Genomic DNA, 12,371 nt, shown 5'->3' on the forward strand with positions numbered 1-12,371 from the left:
GGTAGAAAGAAAGCCGAGACCATGAGCAATAGGAAAGGAGAGGGGTGGAGATGGGGAGATGGAGAATAGAGCAAGGACTAAAAGGAGGCATGGGATAGAGAATAACAAGGAATAAGGAAACATTCAAAGAGCAACAGGATTTCTGTACTTGTTTACATTAAATAAATTCCATCCAAATCATTCATAGCATCATAAAATTAAAGACGGAAGGACTCTCGAAAGCCAGTTAGTCCAACTCTCTCATTTTATAAATGAGGCAATTGAGGTTGGGGGAGATTCAATGACTTACCCAAAGTCATGTAGGTAGTGTCAAAGATAGAATTGGAACCCAGGTCCTCTGTCTCCAGAACCAGTGCTTTGCCCCCATACTAAGCTGCCTCTCTCAATGACCATTGAGTGGTTTCAGTTAATCCCCAGGTCCCTTTTCCTACTCCTTCTTGTCTCCCCCTAACCCTCATGCTGGTGCCCCTTCTCATGGCCATCTCATGGATAAAGGAGAAGAGAAGGAGGATGCAGGAAACCTTACAATGTCAAAATGGCACTGGCAGGCATCAATGGTGTTGAGAAGCTCATATACATGATCCTGAGGAGAGAAATGGAAACAGGAGGATATGTAAAATGGAGATATATTGAGGTAAAGAGTCCTTTGACTCCAGAGATCCAAGGAGGAGATGACAAAAGTAAAAAAGAGAAGGTGGCAGTCAAGTATAACTTTGACGTGTCCAACCTTGAGGCAAGGAGCACAACACAATAGGTAGTTATGGCTGGCTCTAGCGAACATTTCTTACTAAAAAAAAATAGTAGACAGCCTCCCCCCAGAGGGGCTCAAACTGAAGTCCATGAATTTTTTTGTTTCAATATTTTAATAACTGGTATTTCAGCGCCATTAGTTTGCCTTGAGATCCAACATCTTTTATTTTTTAAATTTAAAAACATTCTTCTGAGGAGGCGTCCATGGGCTTCATCAAATTAGCAGAAGGACTCTTGAAACAAGAAAGGTTAAGGACCCCTTGCCCTACCATGATGTCTCCCTGAAGAGGAGTTGTGAAATAAAGCTACTGTGGACATGTTTATACATACTCAATATTCGCTTAGGGTGGAGGGGGAGAACGTGACCTGTTAGAGGGCTGGTTGGGCTTCGTAGTCTAACATTAGCATTTCCAAGATGTGACCACAACTTTTAAACACATCTCGGTGCTAGACATTGTCCCCTCGTTGCAAGTAAAATTAAGGTGAATTGGGGCAGCTGGGTAGCTCAGTGGAGTGAGAGTCAGACCTAGAGACACGAGGTCCTAGGTTCAAACCCGGCCTCAGCCACTTCCCAGCTGTGTGACCCTGGGCAAGTCACTTGACCCCCATTGCCCACCCTTACCACTCTTCCACCTATGAGACAATACACTGAAGTACAAGGGTTTAAAAAAAAAATTAAGGTGAATTCTCAAACTCCTGTTTTTGGACACCACTGATGTAACTCTCTAGTGAGTTTATCATGTAGGGTTTATTTTATAGCAATTTAGACTAGCAGCCTGGAAGTTCCATGAAGGCAGGGAGCAGATCTTATCTAAGCTTTCTAATCTCCCCAGGGCCCTTCACTGGTCTGTCTATTCATTATAAATAGAGGTTTGATAAATGGCAGTTCCATTATATCATATTAGAAAAGATGACACAAGGTCTGGGAGTCAATTTCCATGTTGGCAATCCATTAGAAATTTTCTGGGTACCACAATGGGTTAATGCTAAGAACTAGCTGTCTTTCCCCCCCCCAAAAAAAAAAGTTACACCTATCAGCCCACATACCATTAAACAAATGCCAGATTAACTTTGGAGAAAGTCCAATTCTTGCCAATTCTTGAACCAAGACTTCTCTAAAGTAAATCTCTTTTAAGATATTTATCTAAGAACCTCAGTCCCAGAATAAAAATGTAGAGTTAGATGAAACAATTGCAATTCCCTCATCCTTACCATATCCCTCTTCATTAGAGTTCCTTCTCTCTGTTAATTATTTCCCATTTGCTCTGTATATAACTTGCTTTGTATATATTTGTTGTCTATTGTCTCTACCATTAGACTGTGAGCTCCTTAAGGGCAGGGACCATCTTTGCTTCATCTTCTATCTCCAGGTTTAGCAGAGCCAAAGTAAGGGCTTAATAAATGTTCATTGATTGATCCAACCATTTCATTTTAAAAATAAGGAAACCGAGGCTCACAGTGGTCAAGGTACTAGGCCAAGATGAAGCCATACAGATGAAATTAAGTGAATTGACAAAATCATATTATTATATGACTGATACAATGCTTCAACATAGCAATCATGTACATTATGAGCTGAGGTTCAGGGATCCCTTCTTTCCTGTAAATACTCTTAATTCAGGTTTCTAGTGCAATATTACCAACTGTCTCTTTTCTGGTGCTGCCTCCTTCCCTAAGCTTTCTAGGTCCCTACTTCCCTTGTCATCCTGTCCTCTGGAAGTTCCTGTCTTATGTTCCTAGAGAAGACAGGATCCCTCTTCCATTTTGCTTTTAAAATAAGCCTCCTGCCATTCCCCAATTGATAAATGGGCAAGAGACATGAATAGGCAATTTTCAGGTAAAGAAATCAAAAGTATCAATAAGCACATGAGAAGGTGTTCTAAATCTCTAATAATTAGAGAAATGCAAATCAAAACAACTCTGAGGTATCACCTCACACCTAGCAGATTGGCTAAAATGAAAGAAGGGGAGAGTAATGAATGCTGGAGGGGATATGGCAAAATTGGGACATTAATGCATTGCTGGTGGAGTTGTGAAATGATCCAGCCATTCTAGCTGGCAATTTGGAATCATGCTCAAAGGGCTATAAAAGACTGCCTGCCCTTTGATCCAGCCATACCATTGTTGGGTTTGTACCCCAAAGAGATCATAAATAAACAGACTTGTACGAAAATATTTATAGCTGTGCTTTTTGTGGTGGCAAAAAACTGGAAAAGCAGGGTATGCCCTTCAATTGGGGAATGGCTGAACAAATTATGGTATCTGCTGGTGATGGAATACTATTGTGCTCAAAGGAATAATAAACTGGAGGAGTTCCAGGTGAACTGATGCAGAGTGGATGGAAGGTAAGGGTTTAACCTCCAGGAACTGATGCAGAGCGAAAGGAGCAGAGCCAGAAGAACATTGTACACAGAGACTGATATACTGTGGTAAAATCGAATGTTATGGACTTCTGTACCAGCAGCAATGCAATGACCCAGGACAATTCTGAGGGATTTATGGTAAAGATGCTACCACATTCAGAGGAAGAACTGCAGGAGAGGAAACATATAAGAAAAATAACTGTTTGAACACATGGGTTGAGGCGGACATGATTGGGGATGTAGACTTGAAACTACCACACCAATGCAACTATCGACAATTTGGAAATAGGTCTTGATCAAAGACACATGATAAAACCAGTGGAAATGCGCATCGGCCATGGGTGGGGGGAGTGCAGGGGGTGAAGGGGAAAGTAGGAGCATGAATCATGTAACCATGTTAAAAATGAATATTAATAAATGTTAAAAAATAAAATAAATAAAATAAAATAAAATAAGCCTCCTAATTCTACTACCAAGAGTTTCCATTGTTCAAATGAGGATGCGATTTAATCTCAAACACTTTAGCTGTGGTTCCCAAACTTTTTTGGCCTACTGCCCCCTTTCCAGAAAAAAATATTACTTAGCCCCCTGGAAATTTTTTTTAAGTAATTAGTAGGAAAGATAAATGCACCTGTGGCCATCACCACCTTCCCGGATAGCTGCAGCACCCACGGGGGGGGGGGGGGGTGGTAGCACCCACTTTGGGAATCACTGCTTTAGAGTAACAACCTTCAGGTAAAGGGAAAGAACCCCAAAGGGTACCCTGCTTAGACAGAATTAGAGGCTGCTCACCCGAAATTCCATGACATCCACAAATGATTGGTAATAGTTGGTGAGGAATCTGACAATCTCTGCTTTATCTTTGTGCACAGGTCCTAAGTGTTGCTGGGAAGAACACAGAAGAGAAGAATTAGGCTCAACCCACAGCAAAAAAGACTTGGGTTAGACATGAAGAACTTCCTAAAAGGGGGCAGCTGGGTAGCTCAGTGGATTGAGAGTTAGGCCTAGAAACAGAAGGTCCTAGGTTCAAATCCGGCCTCAGATACTTCCCAGCTGTGTGACCCTGGGCAAGTCACTTGACCCTCATTGCCTACCCTTACCACTCTTCTGCCTTGGAGCCAATACACAATATTGACTCCAAGATGGAAGGTAAGGGTTTTAAAAAAAAAAAAAAGAACTTCCTTAAAAAAAGTTAGAATATGTGACTAAAGGAAATATGTTCCTCTTTGGAGACCCCTGCATAGAGGAGAAAGACTGGAGTCAAAAAGAATTGACTTCAAATCCAGCTTCAGACAGTTGTTTGCTGTACTGACACTGGATGGATCAATTAATCTCTGTTTGCCTCAGTTTCCTCAACTGTAAAAAAGGAGCGACCTGCCTCCCAAGGTTGTTATGAAGATCGAATGAGGTCATATTTGTTAAGCACTTAGCACATTGCCTGGCACATACTAAGCACTCTGTAAATGCTAGCCTTTATTATCATTATCAACAACCTTGTGAGAGAACTAGTACAAGTATTCATATACCCATTTTATAGGATGAAGAAACTGAGATTCAGAGAGAGAACACCACTTGCCCGAGGCCAAATAGGGGCTAGTCAGTATCAAAGTGGAGATTTTACCCACTTCTTTCCGTTATGCCAAACTGTAAAAGAAAAAAGAGAGATTCATGAGAAAGGGGCCCAACAAAGTTAGATGACTGAGATGAGAAGGTGAATCTGATGAAACCACCAGCTGAGCTGAGAACAGCAATCAAATAACGATGTTAGCCTGATCTAGTTTTCTTTCTCTAAAATAAATTTTCTTCTATGGGAGTAGAAACACAGAAGAAAAACAGCTGCTTGATCAATCATGGTTCAATGAGGATATGATTGGGGATGTAGACTCTAAACGATTACTCTATTGCAAATATTAATAATATGGAAATAGTTCTTTTTTTATTTTATTTAATTAAGAGAATTTTCCATGGTTACATGATTCATGTTCCTTCCCTCCCCTCCTCCCAGCCCCCTTCCATAGCCAACAAGCAATTCCACTGGATTTTATGTAACCATGAAAAAATATTCTAAATTAATTAAATAAATTAAATTTAAAAAATAAAATAAAATAAATGTTCTTAACCAGGGTCCATGAACATTTTACAATCTATTTCTTAGTAACTATGTATATATATATATATATCAATATTTTGATTTTTTAATAATCCTATGACTTTATGTTATGCATTTAAAAACCCAATTCTGAAGTAGAATCCATAGTTTTCATCAGCAGGACTGCCCAAAGGGTTCGGACACACAAAAGTGGTCCAGAACCCCTGCTCTAAGAAAGTCAGCATATTCACCAGCCCTGGAAAGGGGACAGTTGAGGCTCCCAGTCTTATATTCTCAGACTGAATATTTAGAACTTACAAAGTAGTTATAACTATAAGACAAAGACCAAAGAAAACGGTCAGGCAATCAGTGGGATGATGGCTCATGATATCTCCCAACTCACGGGGTTGTGGTGAGGAACAAATGAGAGAATATGTCAAAAAAAGGGGGGGCTTCTATAGACGCCAGCTCGGGTTATTATTTTTACTTTCCCACCCCCTGCCAAATTTAGGGAAGGGGCCATTGGAGAATGAGGACCCAGTTCATCCTGGGCTGGAGTTTGAGTTGGAAAAAAGAGACCATGGCCAACATGGGGATTGGTTTTGTTGTACTTGACATGTTTGTTATGAGGGTTTTCTTTTTTTTTTTTTTCTTTTTTTCCAGGGTGGAGGATGGAGGAAGGGTAGGAAGATAAATGTTTGTTAGTCAAAAAAATTAATTTGAAAAGAAGAGAGAAAAGAGAAGAAGTGGAGAGGAGAAAGGTAGTCTTCTCACCGTACTGCTTCGAACATCTATGTTGGGGAATTTCTTGCTGATGTATTTCACAGATGATTCCATGGACTTTTCCAGGAGAAAAGGTGGCTTGGATTTAGGATCGGAACAAGTCTGGGTAAAAGAAAACGGAGGGTCTCCACATGCCCACTGACCAACTAGAAGCATCCCTCTGCCTCCCAATAGACTTTAGGAAGGAAGAGGTCTGAGAATAATTTCCTTAGGACTGGCATCAGAGAGCTAACTAAGCTGGCTGGCTGCAGAAGCATCAGAAAATGGGAGGTGCTCAGTGTCAAGGGCCTAGCCCAAAGAGGAAGCTAGACTAACCAAGCGAAGCCGGAAGGAACAAGTAAGGCAGGCAGCCTGCTTAGGAGGCCTATGGCCAAAAGGTGGATTTGGGAGAGATTCAGTGACACAATTTGATTTCTACAACATGAGCCCTTCCGTGGAAAGCCCTGTAGGAGACGTGGGTCAGAAACTCACTTATGAGCAATACATTTAACAAGAAAATACGTATAATTTTCCCCCATTCTTCTCCTCCCGGGCCCCCCACCCCCATCTCTTCTCCAGCATCCTGAGCCTCTCTCTTCACCATCACTCCCTTTTTGTTCCTTTTACTATCCATTTAACTCCTTGCTCAAATATCCCCTCCATGTTGGTGTGGGATATCCCAGCTTGGAGGGTAAATAATGGCTTTATCTATCTGAAAAGTATTACCATTCTCTTCCGAGGCAAGAGTTTCCATCTCTTCCCCCAGCCCTTCCATGAGGAGCCCAGGTCAAATATGGGGATGAGGATGAACCCAGAATTCTGGTTCAAATCCTGTCTCCGAGAGGCTCAGAACATGATTGCTGCTTCTCCCCTAGCAAAAAACTGATGGTATGAAACATGGAATCGCCCAGCAGCCTTCTGGTACAACCCGGCTCAGGGAAATCAGGTGATTTGCCCAAGGTGGCCTGAGTAGGAATTAAGGCAGAACATTGGCATAAACAATCTGATTCCAGAGATTGTACTTCTCCCAATAACCAGTGGTGAGACTCGGACTAAGAAAAGAGGAACTAGAGCAGGAACGCACCCATCTGGCCTCCCCTCACGCTAAAAGGCTTGACCTCCTCCAGTCCTTTAGCTGTGGCCAGAGGCCAGTGAATTGGGCAAAAAGTAAGGGTTAATCCAAGGGAATAAGCGCTAACCACTGAACTGAGGGTCTCAGGACAAAAGACTCCTAGGATCCTGGAGGCCACGTCCAATGGCGCCCACTTACCTTCTTGATATTATAAATGCGAATGAGAACTCCCCGTCCTCTGTCATTTAGAATGGTGAGCTTCTCGCTCAGCTTATGCTGGTAGCAGGAAGCCATCGACATGACGACCACCAAACTGGGGGGATTTCTCCCGCTGTAAGCCCCGATCACTAGAGTCACCCAAAGGTTCCAGGCGGGGAGAACTGGCCCGTTTGGCTAGTCTGTCTTCCTGTTGCCTCCTCTGTGATTGGCTCCAGGGGTAAAAAACTGTCAGAGCTTGCCAGCTCTGAGAACCTTCTCCTGCTTCCTTTTTGTAAATTCACCCCAGAGAGACTTCCCCTTTCTGGTCTTTCTGCATTTGTTTGGGGGTGTGGAGAACTCCAATTTCCCACAAAACAAAATACAAAAATTTGTGCGGCATTCGAAGCCTACAGTCTGGCCCCAGCTTTGGTTCCCAGTACTGCTCTGTGGGTATCCTCTATATCTGTCACTACTACAGTCAATCCCTTCAAATAAAATGCCCTCCCCACACACAGATGTCCGTCCATCGAAAAGCCACCCATTCTCTAAAGCCTGACTCAAATCTAACTAACCCAGGTACTCTCTCCTGGTTTTCCTCCTACTTATCAGATCATGACTGCTCAGGCTCCTTTACTGTCCAGGTTATGCCCACCAAATGTGGGTTTGCTGTCCAGGTTATACCCACTAAATGTGGATATCTTCCTAGGCCCTCTTCCTTTGATATTATTTCACTTAATAATCTCATCAGCTTCCATCTGCTCAATTAGTATCTCTATATATTAGTATCGCTAGATCTCCATATCCAATTCTTTTTTTTTAACCCTTACCTTTTGTCTTAAAATCAATACTAAGTATTAGCTCCAAGGTAGAAGAGTGGTAAAGGCTAAGTAATTGGGGTTAAGTGACTTGCCCAGGGTCACACAGCTAGGAAATGTCTGAGGTTAGATGTGAATCCAGGTCCTCCCAACCTCGCATTCTCTCCACTGAGCCACCTAGTTGCCCCTTAGATGTCTTTCCTACTTACTCCACCTCTTAGACTCCCTGGCCTCCTTCTAGAAGGAAGCTCAGATCCCATCTTTCCTGGTTGCCCTAATAGCTAGTGCCTTCTGAGATTACCTTCCCTTTACACTGCATGGATCTTATAGATACCCAGTTGATTGCATCTTGTCTACCTCACTGATATTTTAAGTCCTTGAGGAAAAAAACCACATTTGGCATTTCTTTGTGTAGTCAGTCAGTACACCATTCCTGACACATATTAAGGGCTTAATAAATGCTTGCTTGCACCCATTAAAAAATGAGAAATTGGGCAGCTGGGTAGCTCAGTGGAGTGAGAGTCAGGCCTAGAGACAGGAGGTCCTAGGTTCAAACCCGGCCTCAGCCACTTCCCAGCTGTGTGACCCTGGACAAGTCACTTGACCCCCATTGCCCACCCTTACCATTCTTCCACCTATGAGACAATACACCGAAGTACAAGGGTTTAAAAAAAATGAGAAATTAGTAGCAAAGGGAAGATATGTGTGCTTTTCCATCCCAGACAGTTTTGCTTAAGTTTTTTTTTAAGGGAAATTTCTATGTGTGCCATGGTGGGGTAGAGAGGAAGGATACTTAGTGGGCAGAAACTCTGAAGAACCAAAATATTTTAGTAGTTTTTTTAAAAGACGCCTGCTGAAGCTTTGCAGCACAGCGGATAGAGAGCCAAGGCTGAAAACAGGAGGACCTGGGTTCAAATTTGACCTCAGAAACTTCCTAGCTTCATGACCCTGAGCAAGTCACTTAACACCAATTGCCTAACCTTTGTTGCATTTCTGCCATGGAACTAATACTTATTATCAATTCTAAGAAGATAAAGATTTTTTTAATGCCTACTATGCTTTTTTTAAAGATATTACACGAAGAAATCTCTTTCATTCTCTGGTTTTCCTGGCAAGTTATATTTGTTTGTTGTTGTTTAGGAGGGGAAAGGAAGGGATGGAGCTTAGGTAAAACTAGGAAGTAGGCCAAATTTGTTTTCAGTTTTACCCTCCCTGGGCTCAGGGGATTAACTCACTCTTGGGGAAAACTCATTCACACTAGGTTGTTAGGAACTTAATGTGTTTTTCTTCCCAAGAGCATTTGGTCTTTAAAAGAGCAATCTGGGAAGAATGAATTACTAATGGAAAAAAATCAAATAATAGTAAAGGACACAGCCTTTTTTCAGTTGCGAGAAGATGGGGGAGGGCAGTGTGTAAGGAAGAGGGTCTTGAGGAGTTCTTTCTGGTTCATTCTTTTGTGATTTGGGAGGCCAGAGGATTGGGAAAGCCATAGGATCAGGTGGAATTCACATCATCAGAAAGATTGGAATCACCTGCTGTCCCCTAGGCAGGCCAATGGGGGAGGAACTGAGGCCAGCATATCCTGAATAGGTTTGGAGACACACCATTGGTTTTCTCCATAAAGGGGAGCTCTTAAATTAGGAATGGGCAGCAGCAATAAGATTGGCCTCTTTTGTTTAAGGTTAGTAAGGATTTCCTGGACAACCTTGGAATACTTCTCTCTCTCTCTGGCCTTATTTCTGCTCAGGTTGTTTCTTCATTATCCTGGCTCTCTTCTCTCCTCTTCTCCACCACCAGTTTTTTAACTAAACCAAGTCATAGCCACCCACCTTCCAGGACCAAGGTAGCCCTGCTTCCTCTAAGATCCTTCTCCTCCTCTTCATCAATCTCCCTCTCCTCTAATGTCCTGTAGGATTTAGCCTCCAATGTTTAACTACACATGTAAATGATAATGTTTCCTTCATGTGTTTCATCTCTCTAATTAGAGGTTAACCTTCTTAAGGGTAGTTACTGCGTCTTTATGCTCCTGTTTACCGTACAATATGATAAACACATATTAGGAGTTTTAATGATGTTTGTCTTCTGAATGATTTAAAGAAGAAAGCTTAATTCTAAAAGATTCTTAAACTGGGTTCTTCATTTATTAACAATTTTGATAACTATATTTCAGCATAATTGGTTTTCTTTGTAATCCTATGTATTTTGTCCATTTAACAACATGATTCTGAGAAAGGGGTTCTTCCACAGACTTCACTCAATTGCCAAAGGGGTTTCTCTTATGAGAGCTCTAAAGTCAAACTTCCAATCACTTCAGGGAGAAATCAAGGATTCTGTGATTAAGATGGAGCAGTTAAGGTAGAATTGAGGTCAAAATCATTTTTTACTCCTCTGAAGGGCAGGTAGACTTTCTCATTGTCTTTTCATCTGTCTGTCTCTTACTGTCTTCTAGAAGAATTTTTAATCGCTGAGTGACCTTCCCCCTTTTAATTCTTGACAATCAAGGAAGACTACTACGAGGAGGTAAGTCTCTCAACTAATTGGAGGGAGTAGATATGGCTGGCAAAAAGTTGTAATAATATTAGCTAGCATTTATATAGCACCTCAAGGCTTGGAAAGCACTTTTGAATATTAAATCTTTTGTTCACAAAGCTGTGAAGTCTGGGATACTCACCTTTAAGGAGCCCTCAAGTAGCATGTCCCAAATCCTTCAGTCTAATTAGAGAAATGGTTAACCAGCTGGGGAATTACCCAGGCTCTACAACTCACTCTTGAATCTAAGAAATTCCTTAATGACTACTACCTGGTTCAAAGGATAGATGGTTTTAAGAAAAAGAAAAGGCCACCCTTTTCTCCAAACCATACTTGCTATGATTTCTCAAATCATCTACAAGTCTTGGGAAGAGTTTGGTTCTTTGGTAAAAACTGGATTAGGAGTGAGGTGTCCTAGGCTGAAATCTCACCTCTTACCTGGATGACCTTGAGCTATCTCCCCTCACTGGGCCTCCTTTTCTTCACCTCCAAAATAACTCTCTGATCTTAATGACTTCTGTCACTGATAGCAAGATTTAATAGTGTTCTACAGTATTTAGTGAACCTGTCTCTCTCTGTTTTGTGAACATCCAACCAGTTCCTGGCTCTAATCTGATCATTAAAATGCAAGGGAAGCTTTGAACAGAGGCACTGGCTTGTGACAGTGTTTCCTAAGAGGCACCTGTGCCTAAATCCCTGGACTTAATCACTTAGATGGCAGATGTGCCTTGGGGCATTTGACAACCTATCTCTATGCCCTCTGCCAGCGCCCCAGGCATGATCCAAAGCTGATCTGGAGCAAACTCAACCTCCCTCCCTTCCCACCATTCATGCCTGATTTTCTTAATCTGTATTTTCAACAGTCCTGGCCTGCAGCTGTTGCCTGGGTAACTTGGGAGTCCTTGAAGTAAGAGTGGCAGCTAACATTTGGGCTCCCCAGACAGCACGTGCATTCCAGCCTCCAAGTGGCTGCTCTGAGTAACAGTTTCCTCTCCTAACTAATCGAGTTCCTTAGGGGCACAGATCAGTGATCTAAAGTTAGAAGAGTTCTCTGAACAGGAAAAGAGGTCCTTTTGAAGGCGAGGGGTAGCTGACCTCTGAGGAGATGGCTCTTCCAAGAAACTACCTTCTTTCTAGATCTTTCTCATTGACAAATGAATTTAAATAAGATGCTCTTTTTAACACCTTTGGGAACAGTTATTTTGGCTTTAATGAACATCTCTGGTGGGAGCTGAAGAAGGTATTAGGGCTTTAGGACACTCTCCCTCATTAGACTTGTAAATGCTTTGAGGGCAAAGATTATCTTTCTTTTTTTTAAACCCTTACTTTCCATCTTAGAACTAGATCTTGGTTCTAAGGCAGAAGAGCAATAAGGACCAGGCAACTGGGGTTAAATGACTTGCCCAGAGTCTCTCACAGCTAGGAAATGTCTGAGTTTGAACCTGTAACTACCTGACTCCTATCCAATGAGCCATCTAGCTGCCCCTTCAAGGACCATCTTTTGCCTCTTTTTTATATCTCTGGCCATCTGGCTGTTTTGGATTGATAGGGTATGGAAGAAATTTGAGTTTCTCAGGCCTAGCTTCTCCCAGCTTACCTAGGATGTAGCAGATGTGTAGCTTTCTAGAAGGCCTGAAAAAAAACTTGGAGAAAAGTATTGATAGTATAAGAGCTGCTTTATTGGTTGACAAAAAGACTAATGAAATAGAGATTCAGGGTTAGAGGATGAGTCAGATGGCAATGCAGTTATCCAGAATCTTATTGTGAATGAAACGGTGCCCCTATTACAGTAT

At 42.0% G+C, this 12,371-nt stretch overlaps 1 protein-coding gene across 1 annotated transcript in view; it reads right to left on the bottom strand.

Annotated features, from left to right (window-relative positions):
• Positions 1 to 7,336, bottom strand: part of NCKAP1L (NCK associated protein 1 like) — a 55,669-nt gene extending 48,333 nt beyond the window's left edge. Inside the window, exons 1-4 of the mRNA XM_044679774.1 lie at positions 7,235 to 7,336; positions 5,977 to 6,087; positions 3,906 to 3,998; positions 527 to 583 (exon numbers count right to left, since the gene is read on the bottom strand). Of these exons, the coding sequence (XP_044535709.1) occupies positions 527 to 583; positions 3,906 to 3,998; positions 5,977 to 6,087; positions 7,235 to 7,336 (363 nt within the window). The remainder of the gene's footprint in view (positions 1 to 526; positions 584 to 3,905; positions 3,999 to 5,976; positions 6,088 to 7,234) is intronic.
• Between the last annotated feature and the right edge of the window lie 5,035 nt (positions 7,337 to 12,371).

The sequence above is a fragment of the Gracilinanus agilis genome, chromosome 5, assembly GCF_016433145.1.
Source record: "Gracilinanus agilis isolate LMUSP501 chromosome 5, AgileGrace, whole genome shotgun sequence".
NCBI lineage: Eukaryota > Metazoa > Chordata > Mammalia > Didelphimorphia > Didelphidae > Gracilinanus > Gracilinanus agilis.